Genomic DNA, 18,273 nt, shown 5'->3' with positions numbered 1-18,273 from the left:
TATTCACTGATAAATAGTTCTTGTATTTTTAGTCCAAACGGCATAACATTATAGCAAAAAGTCCCACTAGAGATGACGAACCTAACATTTTCTTGATCTTTCGGCGCCAAAAGGACTTGGTGATAACCTTGGTAAGTATCTAGCATGCAGATGAATTCGCACCCCGAGGTAGAATTGACCATTTGGTCAATCAGAGGGAGGGGTAACAATCTTTTATGCAAGCTTGGTTAAGATTCCTGTAATCGACACAGACCCGTCATCCCCCGCCCCCATTCCTTGGCTTAAAAACCAAGATAATGCTGGCGAGCTAGTTTGGAAATTACACCTCTCGAATGTTGTCAGCCTCTATAAGCTTAGTGACTTCTGTTTGGATTATCTGATTTTGCTCCACCTCAAAGTGTCTCTATCTTTGTTTGACCAACCAGGGATCTAGATTGAAATTGAGTCGATATATCATCAAGGCTGGAGAGACCCCATTGATCTCTTTAGCCAACCAAGTAAAGATGTCATGGTTGGTGGAAAGATAAGCCACCAGCCTTTATTTCAAGTCTGACTAAAGATCTATAGCTATCCATGTGGTTCCATTTTCTCGACCGGGATGGATCTAGACTTCCTCCTTCTTTTCTTCCTCTCAATAAAATATCTCCTATTTCCCTGTTCAGGAGAGGGGAGCCTCCAAAGCAATTTGAAGAGATTCTTAAACTTTTCAATTTTTATGAGAGCCCAGTCGGACAAAATCCACGTAGCACATGTGGGGCATTAGCTAATCTCCTTTGACTTCTCCGATCCGATTATCCACTAGGAACTTGATCTTTTGATAAAATGTGAAAACTACTACTCAGAAGGCATTCAACGTTGGTCTTCCCAATATATCATTGTAGGAGGAAGAAACATCCACTACCATAAAAGGCATCATTTTAGTTCTTTCACGAGGTTCTTCTCCAAAAGTGTGTGTGTGTGTATGTGTGTGTGTGTGTGTGTGAGAGAGAGAGAGAGAGAGAGAGAGAGATCTGCCAAAGTGACTGTAATTGATGACACGTGAAGCCGAATAATGGAGTGACCATGGGGCACAACTCTTCTTCTCCTATTTGCATCCGATCGAGGGCTGCCTTGAATATAATATTGACCGAGCTGCTTGTATCTATGACAACTTTTTTTACATTATAATTAATGATTAAGGCTTGAATTACCAAGGCGTCCTCATGGGGGCTTCAATTTATTCCAAGTCTTCCTGATCGAAGCTTATAGAAGGGCCTGCATTCCACTCTCGACCAATTCCCACAAAGTAGTTTTCCAGTCGATGAACGTGGGTTTTCCATACTCGATTCGAATCTCCATCGATGGGGCCTCTCGAAATCATATTTATGGTTCCTTTTGGTGTTCTCCTCACTTTCTCCTTGCCCTTGTCTCAGTCGATCCCTCTGGGGGTGTCAACTCTTGGCCCCTAGTCTCGCCGGTCAAGTCGATGAGCCTCCTTGTTGCGATGCTATGATTGGGAAGTGGAAGTATAATAAGGCTAGGGATAATGTTTTCCCCTAAATGCTCCGCTTTTTCATCCTTCGTAAATAGTTGGGATAACCATAGCATTCTTTAGTCGCATGGCTCCCTAATTGATGATAGATGCATAATTATCCTCCCTTCTTAGGGAGCTATTGGTAAGAGCCCTGGTTTGTCTGAGTGACTTCTTCTACCTTCTAAATCATCTTTTCTCCTCGATGATCGTTGGGTAGGTGATAAATCAGAAGTGCTTCTTTGCTTCTCAAGGGGAGGGGAGGCGCCTTCCACTCCGAGTAGGAAGGGGAGCACTAGGCATTTCGAGATCCTTTTTTCTGAGTAAATTGGGCATCTTCTATATTCACATATTTGATCGAACAGCCCAACAGATTGTCAAAACTAGTAGGAAGCTTTCTTACTAGGGATTAAAGAAGTCTCCCTTTGCCAATCCTTGCGAGAAGGCGCTCGTCAATATTTTTGAAGCCATTGAAGGGATGTCTTGAGTCATCCTATTAAAACATTGAATATAATCTTTCAAAGTTTCCTTGAACTTCTGCTTGAGAGCTAATAAATTTAAAGGTGTTTTGTGATACCTCTGACTGCTAGTGAAATGATGTAAACATACTATTCTGAAGTTGCCAAATGATTGAATGGACACCATAGGAAGTCGGCTGAACCATCTCTAAGTCGAGCCTGAAAGCATTGTAAGGAACACTTGGCACTTCATGCCATCAAAATATTGGTGTAACAGAGCGGTATTTTCAAATTTGCACATGTGGTCTTTCGGATTAGTTGTGCCACTATACTCGCCAATCATAAGCGATCGATAATGACGAGGTAACGAATCTTCCAGAATACTGGCGTAGAATAAATATTTATCCTAACTCTCTAGTCGATCGGTGGATGATGCTATACCCCAGGCGATGGCGCGGGGCAACGTATTCCTTTCGGAAGATTCAGAATGTGCCTCCTGAGCATAGGCTCCAGCAGGATTTCCAACCGGGGTTTGAAATAGGTTGGTTGGATATGCTAGCGTTGCTAGAGGAATAGGAGGGATTCTAGCCGAGGCGGATGGAGAAGCTACTTGTTGCACTTGCTATTGCTCCAGTATGCCCTTTACCGCAGCAGCTAATATTCGATCCAAGTCTTCTTTTAACAAGGTGACAATTGTGGTCCTTCTTGGGCCATCCATCTAAGTGTCTCGATTCAGGTATTTAATTCACACAGATGGAGTCAATTTGATTCTGCACCAAGACTCTTAGAGGGAAATCCACCCGTGACGTGATAAATATATTGACGCTTAGAACTAGCAGAGAAGAAAGAACGAAGGGAGGAACCACTGTCCCCGGAGAACTTGGAGAATGATAGAAACTCAAGACAGGGGTTAGAATGGCGCCGAGATGCCCCAGCATTGCCACTCCGATGCCCAAGAATCGGTCTAGAGATGCGGAGCAAAGTGAGCTGATGAATAGTTTAGAGTGACTTAATCTATAAAACAGAAGAACCTGGTTGTTTCCTGCTTGCTCCCTTTTTTATGCTATCTTTCATGATTGATGGTCCCGTGTAGGTCTACTAGAGGGGTGAATAGTCTATAATATAAATTTAAAATTAATTTCTTGCTACTTACTTAGGAAGGTCAAACACATATTAATTAGACAGATATAACATGCAAAAGAAAGAGTAAGAAATAACAAAATTTACTTAGTTATAATCAGGAATGTTATTAATATAAGGCAAATAATAGCTCACTAAGATTCTCTTTCATTATATGCGGAGTAGTCTCTTACACAGATTAAAGCACAAATAAAAATAAAAAGAATTTTGAATATAGTGTGTGTTGCATTGAACTATGAGGGTCAGGGTACTATTTATAGCCCACTGATCGAAATAACCATTGTTGATGTGGTAGCTCCTAGGCCCCTGGACCCGGTCTGGGCGCCTGGACATGGCCGCCTTGATTTACTCTACAATGGCTTCCTGATAATCGTTTATCGGTTCCCGAGTGCCTGGATGTGGTCAGGGCACTTGGATTTTGCTGGCGTAGGCTCCGCACTAATCCTCTTCACCGCAATTGCTATTTGATGTTGCCTGAAGGGATCCGGGTGCTTGGACCTGGTCTAGGGGCATGGACATGACATGGTCAACTCAGCAATTAACTTTTGTCTGGTTGCTTGGGCGATCTTCCGGCCGTCCAAAATTGAGCTCACTCTAACCCAACTTCGTCCTTCTCCTTGAACAATGTTTCTCCCCGGCTTCTTGTCCCTAGAAGCTCTGCGCATCCTTCTCATCCATCGGTTTACTCTTCGCCAGCACCTCATCTCTCGAATGCACCAAGCTTGTCGATTCGTTTCCTACGTCAATATTCTCGCTAACTGCGTCTTCTGCTTGACTTCTTATGTTCCTAAGTCCCTATACACTTAGACACAAAGCATCAAAAATACAAAGCACAACTTAACTCAATTAATCATATAAAAATCAACTCGGAGTACTTACAATAACTTATCATCTTCCGTGCATTAGTGAATATTTATTTCTCTTATCAATTTTTACACCTTCTGAGTACTTTAATGGTTATTAATGATTTATTATTAACGTCTAATGATGATTATCATTAACACCTAAAAATCATTAATACCTTCAACCTTTCATCTTCACCCTATTGAATGCTATCGCATATTGATAAATTATCAGCCTGATGGGACCATTCACATCAAAGGCCTATCTGCTCGAGAGAACTTGGGCATCGCCAGTTGGGGACCCGGGTTATAGCCACTCGGAAGTAGTCACGAATGAGTATTCAAGACATGATCCTTGCCATCATTCGTCCCGATCGACTAAGCTATTCTCGTCCCTGTCGTCTGAGCTATCCTCGACCTAGTCGGCTGAGCTATTCTCCTCCCGATTGGCTGAGCTATCCTCTTAGTCAGTCGAGCTATCCTCGTCCCAGTCGGTTGAGTGATCCTCGTCCCGATCAATAGGTTTTGAGTTGATTTATATCTGACTTCTCCATCTATATAGAGAGAATCTTGACTTGTGGAAAATATATAGAAGCTTTACCATTCCCCCATGTGAGAGGGATTAAGGAGGTTTCTGTTTTGTACCCTTCTTCAGAGCCGGCTCAAGCCTACTTGAGGCCCTCAGCGAGAAAAAAAATTAGGCCTTTGACATTATTTTTAAAAAAAAATCTGTCATTTTTTTTTCATTTAGGCTTGGGATCGAAAACGGTTTTTAATTTTTTTTTAACAAATTAAAATTTTAATTTTAAAAAATATTTTTTATACAATTTAATTTCTCACTTTTTGAAATATAAAATTCTTAATTAAATTTTTATATTCAGTTTTTGATAACCTAATTCGAACTAATATAAACTTTACGATATTAAACAGAGTATTATTATTAGATATAATAATACATCTCAAGTAGATAATAAGCTTACAATTTACTTAGCTAAAAATGAGTGTATTCAAAATTATTTAAAAATGAAGAAAGATATAATTAAGCATGTCTAATTATTTAAATAAAAGATGGAGAGAACAACTCGTACAAAAAGAAATAAAATTGAGGAAATAAGAACAATGAAATAGGATAACAATAAAAAAAAATCATGCTCACATGCTCAACTCATCATCATGCACAAAAAACAAATAAACAAAAAAATACATATACAAAATGATAAAACTCAATACAATACTTAGAAAATAAAAATCGCAATGAGATCAAACCAACCATTATCATTTATCAAGAACCAAAATGAGAGTCTTTTTAGGCATAAAGCAAAAGAAAAAATAAATCATATTTTTTTATCACCTAAACCAGAATTGTTGTAAATGATAGAATTGAGACAAAGGAAAAATCGAATAATTTATACTGTAAATACATCTAAATAAAAGTTAAACTTAATATCTATCAAGAAAGCGAAATGGTAGGATTTCTAACTCGTTATTGCTAAAAAAATAATAAAATCATCCATTTTGATGAAATACAATATGGATGAATGTATCAACATTTGAATTTTAATCAAGCAAGGATCATAGTAGCACAAACCAAATCAACTTATTAGTATTAGGTGTAGTTTCTCTTCTCCAATCTTAATAAGCAATAGAAGCATTGAGGGAGAGTTAGAAAAGGAGAAGAGGGGGAACTAAAAAAAACTAGTATTTTTATTTTGTATTATATGGATAAGATAAAAAAAAAATTAATTCATGTTGTTATTGATCAAAGGAGAAAGTATCAGATGAGAAACATAACAAGAGTAGGCTATGATTGAGAGATATTGAAGAGGAATAGATTAGATTTTATAAAATAACATCCAAAATTAAAAATAAATTTAATTTGTTAAAAAAAGAGTCCTTTTATGTCTCTATCCATTCAAATCCTAATGAGATCTTTGCGAAATTCAAAACTTTGATCAAATATTGAGATCATGTAAATATTTAATGGTTGTATTTTTTTTCATTCTATTTAAAAAATATATACATAAAAATATATTTAATATATTAAAAATAATCACCCTAATTTTTAGAGAATGAGATTGTGCAATCTTTTATCACGTGGATCATATTCTTTTCCATTCTCTTTAAAAAAATATATAAAAATATATTTAATACATTAAAAATAATGTGTCCCAATAAAAATTGGAGCCCTAGGCATAAACTTTAATGATCTATGCCTAAAGTCGGCCATGCCCTTCTTACATCATTCGTTGGTCTGCACAATTATTAAAAATATATATAATATAAAAATAAAGATTAGTGGATTTATTTACAACTCATTAATTTATTCATTGATGGATCAAACTAGCTTACGGTACGATCAAATTAAATTTATAAAATTACGGATTAGATTATGCCGTGTTAAATTCTATCATCTCTAATTGGAACTGCTTCAATTTACAGATAAAAGAATGAAACTCAAAATTTAGAGCATTTTCGACAAAGTAATTAACGGGGGCAAAATGAAATTTTTGATAAACTTATCCTTCACCGAAAGAGAAACGCGGGGAACTTCAATGTCAAGTATCTTCGAACGGTTCCAATGAAGAGGTAACGTGTCCGTCTCAGAAATCGATCGACACTGCAGCTCATCTACCACGGGGACCATAGCGAAAGGCTCATAATTACTATATACTAAAGCGCGACGATAAAGGGCGGCCTACATCCAGCTCCTCAGATCGGGCGGATCCGGTGAGATGGCAGCGGACAAACTGGTGTTCGCCGTCAACGGGGAGCGCTTCGAGGTCGCCAAGGTGGATCCTTCCACCACCTTACTGGAGTTCCTGAGGACTCGCTCCCGGTACACTGGTCCTAAGCTTGGGTGCGGGGAGGGTATGCCTTCTATTTCTATATATTCTCAGGTGCTCCTTGCATGCATGCATGCGTGTAAGGCATGTTGATTTTCCCCGGGGCTATGTGTTATAGTGGAATATTCATATTATCATTCAGATGAAGTTTGATCTTTAATTATAACTATAACGTATTTATAATAAAAAATTTCTAAATAAAACATATAATCAAAGAATATTGAACTTTTAAATTAATCACTGTATCCGCTTTTTAATTTATCTTAAAGATAATCGATAAAGTTAATTGGATTTTTTTTTTATAAGGTATGCTGATTGGTTGATAAAGCTCTCTTTCTCTTGGATAGAGCTAGATGGTTGCCTCTAAAAGCTTATCGAGTTAATATTTACATATGGTATTACTATAATAAACTATGAGATTAATTTTTAATGAGTGTTAAATTTATCGTGAAATATCTGATCATAAAGGGTTACTATACTAATGAATCTCCCGTGCATGAGTTACCTCTTGGATACGTATCACTTTTTACTATGATAAAATCAAATGGTTTTTTTTCAATGGTTTGCAAAACTTTCTCATTTGGTATTTCTAGAGAGAGACCCTTTTTTTCGGCTTACTTAAGGTGTTTTTTTTGTTTTGTTTTTTTTTTTTACACGTTTATAATCTTCCCGTATTTAGATACTAGATATGAATTATGCTATATATATATATATATATATATATATATATATATCATAACAAAATCAACATTAATTATTAATATGAATCTTGTTATTTTATTATAAATATGGATTTTTACTAAGTAATTAATTTTAGTGTACATTAAAATAAAATTATGCTAACATCCCTTTTTTTCACACTAAAAAATAATTTTAAAACTTATTAATAATTTTTTCTGATTACTTTTTATATAAAAAATATATATTGCTATAATTCTCTTTAATCTCAAATCTTAGGGTTGACAACATAGAGAAACTTCTATAAATATATTGGACTGACGATATAAGAAAGCATATCTTTACTTGGTCTTTTGGCTAAGATCAAGTGTAATATGTATTTATTTTTATCAATTTAATATCTGATATAAAAAATTAAATGCGCTGCTCTTACGTATTGCATGGACTTAATGCATCCTTACCAAGTCCAATTTATAAGTTTAGAGTACTAATTTATGCGTATTCATATATTATATTATACATATAATGCGTGTGCGCGATGACTAATGTGTATTAAATTTTATTAACAAAGTTTATTTTCTTTTAGACCATGCATATTACCTCAACCTCGGACAGTAAACGAGCCAAGTCCAGCTCGAGTTAGCTTAGGCTCGAGCTCAGATCGACTCAATTTATACTGACTCAAGTTCAAGCTCGAGCTCATTCGAGTCTATAGAGTTCGAGTTCGAATTCGAGTTCGATATTTAATTATGGACTAGGACTCTGAGCTTGAATATATTTTTACTTTTTTAATAAATAAATTTATATATTATATATTATAAAAATATATATTATTATTAAATCATTTAACTTGATAAATCATCGAGTTAGTAATAAATAGACTTGACCTCTAATCAAGCCGGTTCGAGCTTGATTAACTTCTAAGTTCGAATCAAGTTTTGATCGAGTTGTTTACAAGCGGCTCATGAACTATTAGACTCGTTTGTACCCTTAGCCTCATACGGTCACAAATAAAATAATGACTAGTTCAATCTTCGGTCTTATCACTTGTTTAGTTTTGTTTTAGGGTTAAAAAAAAGTGAGATTCTGTTCGCTAATTAAAATAAGAAAAAAGGGTTCGGAAATCGGAATTCGTTTTTCTTTGTTTTGTCGTCAACGTTTCTATTTGGAAAAGGTGCAATTTTTTCTGCTCCTGGTTTCAACTTCTCATCATTTGAATGTTTCAAGTATTAATTTTGATATATAATCATTTCTTTTTATATGTTTTGATGTTGAACGATAGTTGTTGGAAGTAATTATGTTTCGATGTGAATAATTGGTTCTCTATTAAAGCCCTATTTAATTTCTTTTATGACACACCCGCAGCCTCTCGCAATACTTAAGGATCCTGAGCTCTAATTCACCTTCATCACACAGGTGGGGTATATCTGTTCATCCTAAAATGCTTTTGTTTGAACTACTATACTTCGTTTATGAAAACATTTTAGCAAACATGATGTTGTGTCTCTGTTGTGGGGTTAGGTGTGACGTTTCGCTTAGTTGTCAGCATAGTTACACAATGCATTATGTTTGGGATTGTCATCTATATTTTGATTTGAATAATTATTGAATTATTTGTAAAAAATATCTAAGTTTTGAAGATCATATGCTATTATTAATATACTTATGTGAAATAATAGAATAGCAATATAGAATTAAAATATGAACAAGTGCCATTATTAGCGTTCTTCTAGACATGCAAATGAGAAATTCATCAAGCCCTAGTCTATGTCGGCTTCTATGTGTGATATGTTTATTGTGATCAATTGATTACATGTTTGTCAGATAATATCTTTATATTTCTCTATGAAACTCAGGTTTAACAAATCCCTTGTTTAATATAAATTTTGTCTTCATGGATTAGGTGGATGCGGTGCTTGTGTTGTTTTTCTTTCTAAATATGATCCAGTTAGTGGCCAAGTGAATGGATCCAGTGTTAGTTCATGCCTTACCTTACTTTGCAACATAAATTTATGCTCTGTTACCACCACTGAGGGGCTTGGGAATAGCAAGGATGGTTTCCATTCGATTCATCAAAGATTCGCAGGATTCCATGCATCCCAATGTGGCTTTTGCACTCCTGGAATGTGTATGTCACTCTTTTCTGCCCTCAACAATGCAGACAACACCAATAGGCCTGAGCCTCCCAGAGGGTTCTCAAAGATCAAAAAATATGAGGCTGAGAAGGCTATTTCTGGCAATCTTTGTCGATGTACTGGATTTAGGCCAATTGCAGATGTCTGCAAGAGCTTTGCAGCTGATGTTGATTTGGAGGATTTGGGTTTTAATATATTCTGGGAAAAGCCAGAAGATGCAAATGTGGAAAGATTGCCTCCTTACAATCAACACAAAGTCTGCACTTTTCCTGAATTCTTGAAGTGTGAGATCAATTCTTCCATGAATACCCTGAAGAGTTTCAAGGATAATGGTGCACTAGAGTGCCAGTGGTATCGACCTGCTAGCTTTGATGAGCTTTATGAACTTCTGAATTCCAGTGAGTTCATTGAAAGTCATGTTAAAATGGTTGTGGGTAACACAATGTCTGGCGTTTACAAGGAAATTAACCTATATGATAAGTATATTAGTCTAACAGGAATACCAGAACTCTCGATCATTGAAAGGAATAGCAAAGGGTTTACACTTGGAGCCGCTGTGACAATATCTAAAGCTATTGAAGTGCTGAAAGAAAGAGATGGAAATGTATTGAAGACAGATGGAGAATTGGTCTTTGGTAGAATTGCTGAACATATGGATAAAGTGGCTACACCATTTGTTAGAAATATGGCTAGCTTGGGTGGGAATCTGATTATGGCTCAAAGATACCAGTTTCCTTCAGATATTGCTACAATACTGCTTGCTGCTGGATCAACTGTTTGTCTTCAGATGGCTTCAGAAAGGCTAATTCTTTCACTTGAGGAATTTTTGGAGGGGCCTCCATATGATGATAGAACCATACTTGTAAGCATACATATTCCTTATTGGAGTTCAGCAAGTATCTCATCATCTGGAACTAGTAAATACAATATTATATTTGGAACATACAGAGCAGCTCCACGACCTCTTGGGAATGCTGTGTCTTATCTAAATTCTGCTTTCTTGGCTCATGTTGCTTCTGATAGGTCCTCTGGGGATATTGTTTTACTGAAACTGCACTTGGCTTTTGGTGCTTATGGCACTGAACATGCCATCAGAGCTAGGAAAGTTGAAAATTTTTTGGTTGGTAAAATGCTCACGGTCTCTGTGCTAATTGAAGCCATTAAATTATTGAAGGAGATCATCATACCTAAAGAAGGCACTTCTCATCCAAGATACAGAACAAGTTTGGCTGTTGCTTTTTTGTTCAAATTTTTTCAACCACTATCTAAAGACTTGGCTCAGGTTGAGAAGAATAATCTTCACATTCCAGATGTCATATTGTCTTCAAAGCAATTAGTTGAGTTTAGCACAGAATACTTTCCTGTTGGCAAACCAATCAAAAAAGTTGCAGCTGAAATTCAAGCCTCTGGTATGTGCTTTTTGGTTATTTCTTTTAATAATTACATTGATCTTATTTTATCGAAAATTAATATATATCATATAGAGGGAGGATGACCTACAATTCACTTGATAAAAGATACATTAAGTGGATGACTTGCAATCCGCCCCATACAAAATATATCAATATGTCATATCTATATTAAAGGGTAAATGGCCTGTAATCATGTCAGTAAAGAATGCATCTCATATAGGAGGTGAATGACCTACAATTCATTTAATACGAAATGCATCATAATTGAAGGCTTTGATTAAAGGTTGTCAATAAAGTTCAACTTCTAATAGTGGCATTTTCAGTCTGATTAGAGTGGCTTCTTGTTGGTTAAAATAATAGTTATAGTGTGTGGCTACATGCAGTTTATTAGGCCATTGAACACATGCAATAAATCAAACCATTGAACTCTATGAACGGGTTTGGCTACATGAAAATTTATTTGTCTGTTGAACTCTACAAAAGGTTAATATCACTTAGTGTTGTTAGTTATGTGGAAAGAATAAAACCAAGTATTCGTCACACACAAGCACCTTTGATTAAGTGATGTTTGAAGTTATAATATTTTTTTTAAAATTTGTTTTTCCATGTAATGTAATATCGACTTGCTTTTGCTTCCCTTTTTTTTGGAAAAGTGTGTGCTAGTTCAATTATCACTTAGCCGACCCACTTTGGCAGAAGTTATGTAAATATATTTTATTTTTAATTTTGTGGATTTACAAGAATTTGCAACCATTTTTTGCATTATTACCAATAAAATGTGGATGCTTACGACGGTATCATTCTTCAGGTGCAAGATTTTTCTTCTTAAGACCAAAGGTTATTTTTTTTTTTTTTTTTGAGACCATTTTGTGCTATTAATAATCTTATGATCAAACTAGGTGAAGCACTATATGTTGATGACATTCCTTCTTCTAAAGATTGTCTCTATGGAGCATTTATTTATAGCACCAGACCTTTTGCTCGTATAAAGGGAATTACATTCAACCCTACTCTGGTGTCTAGTAAGATTGTTGCTTATATTAGTATCAATGATATCCCAGAAGGAGGCAAAAATGTCGGATCTAGCTTTAGATTTGCAGATGAACCATTATTTGCGGATTCTTTGACTGAATATTCTGGTCAATGTCTTGGAATTGTGGTATACTCCCTTTGTTCCTCTCTCTCATTTGCCTGCTATCTATTTTGGTAATGAATATTTAACATCCTGGAGGAGCTAGTTATGATTATTAAAATCAAATCATTCTATATGGTCTTCTAGATTTGTATTGATCTGAATTCCCTTTGAAATCTGATTACTTGATTACTTTAGGTTGCAGAAACACAAAGATATGCCAACATGGCTGCAAAACAAGCAATTGTACAATATTCCACTAAAGGCTTGGAACCTCCGATTCTCTCTGTTGAAGATGCTGTCAGAAGGTCAAGTTTCTTTGATATCCCTCCATCTCTGTATCCTACAAAAGTTGGAGATCTAGCCAGAGGAATGGATGAAGCTGATCACAAAATTCTCTCAGCTGAGGTGTGAGCTCTCTTTATTGACTTCATCAAGATAAATGATAATCACTTTGTTAGCTTAGCTTGGTACTATTTTTTGGCTAATTGATTATATTGTTCTTGGAGATAATAGTTTAGTCCCACATTATTATGTTAAGCTATTATATATTTTTATAGTTCTAAATCTTTTTCCATGTTACACCATATGGCCAAGACATGCCCTTTTGATAATCTATCGAGATGATACAAGGGTGTCAAAAATGATGATTGAGCAATTTCCATCTACGAATACAAGATAACAATGCTAAGGAGTTCGATATGAGTGATAAATAGCTTGATAGGATAATATGAAGCTTGATACAACACAGCTTTAATAGAAAAATAATAGGAACCAACAATATAATCATAGAATTGTTCCCAAAATGTATGCACAATAAAAGTAGAAAAAAAATTATAAGAAAGCTAACACGGAAAGAAATTCTTTTTTTATTCCAAAGTTGATTACTATAGCCTATTATTAATTTAGAAAAATTATGGTTCTCAACTTCACAGAGATATTTGTTCATTCTCAAATTATTTGCTTACATTTAAAACTTACATGAAGCTAAGTAATAGCAAATGAGCATCATGAGATTGTATAGATCCATTTACAGACTTATGAAACACTGCATTGAATCAAAATGTAGTGTGCATCATGAGATTTTAGAAATGCATCTACAGACTTTTAAAACGTCACCTTCTTATCACATTAAAGAAAATTAACATGTTAATCTTCACAGATGAGCATGACACCAAATATGAAAGAGGGGAAAATCACAGATGAGCATGACATGTTAATCACAGAATTTTTTCTTTTTTCAGATTTGGGTCCAAGAGCTGAATGCTAGGACCATGACAAAAATTAGATAATATATAAATATTAAATGGCCTTTGCTACATAGGATGGGTTGAAAATCTTCTTGCTTCATGTATGCATGATTTTTTTCCCTTTAATGTTTGCAATCAAGTGAAGGCCCTTTGATTTACCATATGATTAATATTTACTTGTGTTATGAACTTGTTATCTAATGTCCAAGTAACTTTCTTTAGTGAATTGGTAATTTATTATGTCATTGATATATGCAGGTTAAACTTGAATCTGAGCATTACTTCTATATGGAAACACAAACAGCCTTTGCCATACCTGATGAAGATAATTGTATAGTAGTTTACAGTTCTAATCAATACCCTGAGGGTACCCAGGGTGTTATTGCAAAATGTCTTGGAATACCACAACATAATGTTCGTGTGATTACAAGAAGAGTTGGAGGAGGTTTTGGTGGCAAAGCCACTCGATCAAATCCTGTGAGAATGAGAACTTTAAATTTCTTTTTTGAACTTTATGTCATGAGGATATCATTTGGTGATAGATGATCAAACAAAACAATCATCTATATTATTACTTTTTTTTAAAAAAATAAAGAAGTGCATAATAAGTGTAGAATACAGATTACAGAACTCTTTGCATAGCACATAAACTAGCATCATTATAGGGGATCCCTTAGAAAAATATTAATGGTAGGAACTTGTTTCATGATGTTCTTAATATTTATTTTTGCTACCAATGTTTGGATTTCTTAACTAGTTCCTTAGTTAACTTTCTCTATTTTTGAAACAAAGTTGAGTTATGGAATTCTTACATGAAATAAAAAATATCGAACTTGGCAGTATGTAATGAAGTTAAAGAATTAGTTTATATTGGCTTGGTAAATCATGTTAAAATTTTTAAAGAAGTCTTCCCTTATTGCAGTTACTTATGATTTTTCTTGTTGATAGATGTAATTTATATTTTTAGCCCATTGTACATCCAGTCAAAATGTCTCAAAATCTCAAAATCGTTCAATCATATCATTTTGCTACATTTTAGGCAAAATAATAATGTGTAATGTCATTCTCTATCTCTCCCTCTCTGGCTTTGGAATGTTTATGATTTAGCTAATAAACCGTTAGACTATGGTTTTTCCTGATGCTCACAGATTGCAACAGCATGTGCTCTCACAGCCTTTAAGTTGCGTCGTCCAATAAAGATGTACCTTGATCGTAGCACGGATATGGTAATGGTAGGAGGAAGGCATCCAATGAAAATAACCTATTCTGTGGGTTTTAAATCCGATGGAAAGATTACGGCCTTGTACTTGAATTTGTTGGTAAATGCAGGCATATCAGAGGATTATAGTCCACTTATTTCACATGCCATTATAACTTGTCTAAAAAAATACAACTGGGGTGCTCTCGCTTTTGATATTAAACTATGCAAGACGAATCTTACAAGTAAATCATCGATGCGAGCACCAGGGCAGGTACAGGGATCTTACATTGCTGAAGCTATTATTGAGCGTGTAGCATCTTTCCTGTCCTTGGATGTCGATGTTGTGAGAAAAAGAAATTTGCATACATATGAAAGCCTGAAGTTTTTTTATGGAAGTAGCAGTGGAGAAGCTCCGGAATATACTTTACCTGCTATAGTTGATGAGTTGTTTACATCTGCAAGCTACTTCAATCGTCTTGAAATGGTATTGCATTTCAATAGTTGCAACAAATGGAAAAAACGAGGGATTTCTTGGGTACCAATTGTATATGAAGTGGAACCAATGCCAACACCAAGGAAAGTATCCATTCTAAATGATGGTTCAATTGTTGTTGAAGTCGGAGGAATTGAAATAGGCCAGGGACTGTGGACAAAGGTGAAGCAAATGGCTGCATTCGGTCTTGAACAGCTATGGGATGAAGAGAAAAAATATCTTTTGGATAGGGTTAGAATCATTCAAGCAGATACTCTGAGTTTGGTTCAGGGAGGCTTAACTGCTGGAAGCACCAAATCTGAAGCAAGCTGCGAAGCAGTTCGTCTAGCATGCTCTATTCTAGTCAGCAGATTAAAGCCTCTTAAGCAAAGTTTGGAAGAGCAAATGGGATCAATTTCATGGGACACCCTTATTACCCAGGTGTGTAATTGCATCATTAATCAAATGTACTACTGTTTATTTATTGGCAAGAAGCTAAGCTTATTTCTGTAGTCTGTATGTGTTAGCTAGCTTATGCAAGTGAAGGACAGGATAGCTTATGCATTCACTTTTAGGGATTTCCTGGGCTTTTTTATATTTTGGAAATCAAAGCAGTTACTTCCTTTCATCCATTATGAACTAGTTACCTTACAATATACAGGCAAATTTGCAATTTGTGAACTTATCAGCGAGTACATTTTGGGTTGCTGACGATACTTCATCATATCTAAATTATGGGACTGCTATAAGCGAGGTAACCTCCTTTGTAGATCATTCATATGATTGACTTGTAATCACATTGCTAGTCTGTTTTCTTGATTTTGAAAATTGTGTGCATTCTAGGTAGAAATTGATGTTCTCACTGGAGCTACTACGATATTGAGAGCAGACCTTACATATGACTGCGGACAGAGCTTGAGTCCTGCCGTGGATCTAGGACAGGTTTTTTTTTTTCATCTGTCCTATTGATTTTATAATCCTAAATCACAATCAGGCGTATGTTCATATACTTATATCTGAGTGTTTCTGCAGGTTGAAGGGTCTTTTGTTCAAGGAATTGGATTTTTTGTGTATGAGAAACTCGAGGAAAACTCAGATGGATTGGTGATTTCTGATGGTACTTGGACATACAAGATCCCTTCTATCGACACCATCCCGAAGCATTTTAATATTAGAGTAATGAACAGTGGGCATCACAAGGACCGAGTCCTCTCCTCGAAGGGTATACATATGCTTCAGCTATTTTAGAAATTGTCCAGAAGTGATTGGCCTTCAAGCTAAAACAAAACAATTACTGAAGCAAGTAGATAAAACAAGATGTCTAACTCCAAGATGCTTAGAATGCAATTGCTCCTTGTTAACAGACCTTATCAAATTAAATCCTAATGCACCTTTTCTCTTTGCTGCCATTAGCTTTCTAATTTTAAAGCTTCAAGTAGCTGATAAGTTTAATTTCTTGCACGCAGCTTCTGGGGAACCACCTTTGCTTCTAGCTGCTTCAGTTCACTCCGCCATACGGAAAGCAATACGAGCTGCCCGGGCTGATTTCTCCTCAACTGACCCTAACGATAGCTCTGTTTCATCATTCCAGTTTGATCCTCCTGCAACCATGCCACTAGTAAAAGAGCTCTGTGGCCTAGACACTGTGGAGAAATACTTGGAAGCTCATGGAGAAGTATAAGATAGCGTTTGTGCCAATAAATGAATGAATGAATGCATATTTAAATAAGAAATGGTATGCCAGAGGAGATGATTTTCCTGGTACAGTTTATTTGGCATGTGATATTTAACTAAGAAATGATGTGTTAGTAACTTGTTGCTCGTCTTGTGCACTGAAATAGATTGATGAACATTATGGATGTTCAAATCCTTTTTAGCAGGTTCATTACCATTTTTTTTCTCCATAATTTTGTCGAAATCATTGCTTTTGAGAAAAAACATACTAGACAGGACAAATTGAGAATTAATTTCAATTCTCACATCAAAATTTCGTGTAAAGTAAATATGAATTCAAACAATTATAATAATCGTTACAAATTATGATAGACAGATTGTTTTTAGTTTCAGATGTATTTTGATTGTAGCGTCGCATATTACATTGTACATTGGTTCACCCATCAATAAAAAATCCCTTAGAATTCGCTGAAGTTAAGTAACATACAATATATTTATAACAATAAAACATCCCTTAGTTGGCTGAACATTCTTCTCAATCGGCAGAGTTATCCTTGTCCCAGTCGGTTGAGCGATCCTCATCTCGATTAGTAGATTTTGAGCTAGTCTATCTCTGACCTCTCTATCTATATAAGTAGATATCTTGACTTGTGACAAACACATGAAGACTCTACCATTCCCCCACATCATAAGTCTTCCCATCAAGTCCAGTCAAAGAGGTATAAAGTCTGACTGGATGAGTGAAAGGTAACCACTGATTATCTTATTAATGCCATGTGGATAGCATAAATCTTCAGTATTTAAGGAGGAGCATGCTTCAAATAATGGAGAGAGAATACATATTAAATGTGGCATGTTATGTCATTAATGAAGTATGATGCATAATTAATGCTTCTATGACATCATAGGTATTGGGCCAAGTACAGGGTGTGATATCGTTCGTCTTTTGCCAAAGTCACATCAGATAAAAGGATTGGATGGACTGATCACTTTTGACTAGGGTAATGATGGCTGAAATTTTTACCTTGAATTTGGCAATAGATCCAGCGGTAGGAAAGCAATCCCGCCTTTCGCCGATTTTCAATCTAGTGGCTACAAATCGATGAGTGAAGCTATAAATCAACGCGATGAGGAGCAAGTTCCTCCTCCCCTGTGTGATCATCTTCAATCCTCATTCGTGCTTGGCCGCTGCTGTATTCTACTACTTGAATTCCACCTATATAAGTTCGTTTGAGTTTCTTGTTTTCTTGTCTTTTTCTCTATAGTCGATAGCCCTTTGCTTTCCGCTTGGTACGAGTACGTTCAATCGTCGTTGACCGGAGAGCATCGCCTTAAGATGAGGTTATCTTTTGGCATCTCACTCGATTATCGGATTCATATACCTAAGGCAAACCAACCGCCCAATATGCCCCCACCAGGCTATCTGAATTTCTTCTCCGATCAACTAGATGACAGTCTTCATTTTCCTGTCCCCGAGTTTTATACAAAACTATCAAAATATTTCCGTATTCCTCTCCATCAACTAT

The 18,273-nt window shown here is 35.7% G+C and overlaps 1 protein-coding gene across 4 annotated transcripts; it reads left to right on the top strand.

Moving 5' to 3' along the window:
- The first annotated feature begins 6,638 nt into the window (after window positions 1-6,638).
- Window positions 6,639-16,952, top strand: LOC122001231 (indole-3-acetaldehyde oxidase-like). Of its 4 annotated transcripts, none has more exons than XM_042555875.1 (10): window positions 6,643-6,818; window positions 9,375-11,015; window positions 11,918-12,177; window positions 12,349-12,558; window positions 13,659-13,877; window positions 14,549-15,514; window positions 15,735-15,827; window positions 15,917-16,015; window positions 16,106-16,295; window positions 16,540-16,952. In XM_042555875.1, the coding sequence occupies exons 1-10, from the start codon at window positions 6,683-6,685 to the stop codon at window positions 16,752-16,754; spliced, it is 4,029 nt and encodes a 1,342-aa protein (XP_042411809.1). In that variant the 5' UTR covers window positions 6,643-6,682; the 3' UTR covers window positions 16,755-16,952. The 4 variants fall into 4 exon arrangements, with proteins under 4 accessions (XP_042411812.1, XP_042411809.1, XP_042411811.1 ...); XM_042555877.1 differs by lacking the exon at window positions 6,643-6,818 and adding an exon at window positions 8,537-8,645; XM_042555876.1 differs by lacking the exon at window positions 6,643-6,818 and adding an exon at window positions 8,849-8,887.
- The last annotated feature ends 1,321 nt before the right edge of the window (window positions 16,953-18,273 follow it).

The sequence above is a fragment of the Zingiber officinale genome, chromosome 7A (genome assembly GCF_018446385.1).
Source record: "Zingiber officinale cultivar Zhangliang chromosome 7A, Zo_v1.1, whole genome shotgun sequence".
In the NCBI taxonomy this organism is placed as follows: domain Eukaryota; kingdom Viridiplantae; phylum Streptophyta; class Magnoliopsida; order Zingiberales; family Zingiberaceae; genus Zingiber; species Zingiber officinale.
Note: the sequence above shows the minus strand (reverse complement) of the source record. Positions and strands in the feature narration are given on the sequence as shown.

Bases quoted from the DNA above. Each gene is read 5' to 3' on its own strand.
- LOC122001231 (XM_042555875.1), top strand. From the start codon at position 6,683: ATGGCAGCGGACAAACTGGTGTTCGCCGTCAACGGGGAGCGCTTCGAG. The intron at 12,178-12,348 runs GTATACTCCCTT...TGATTACTTTAG, and splicing joins GTCAATGTCTTGGAATTGTG to GTTGCAGAAACACAAAGATA. The intron at 16,296-16,539 runs GTATACATATGC...TCTTGCACGCAG, and splicing joins CCGAGTCCTCTCCTCGAAGG to CTTCTGGGGAACCACCTTTG.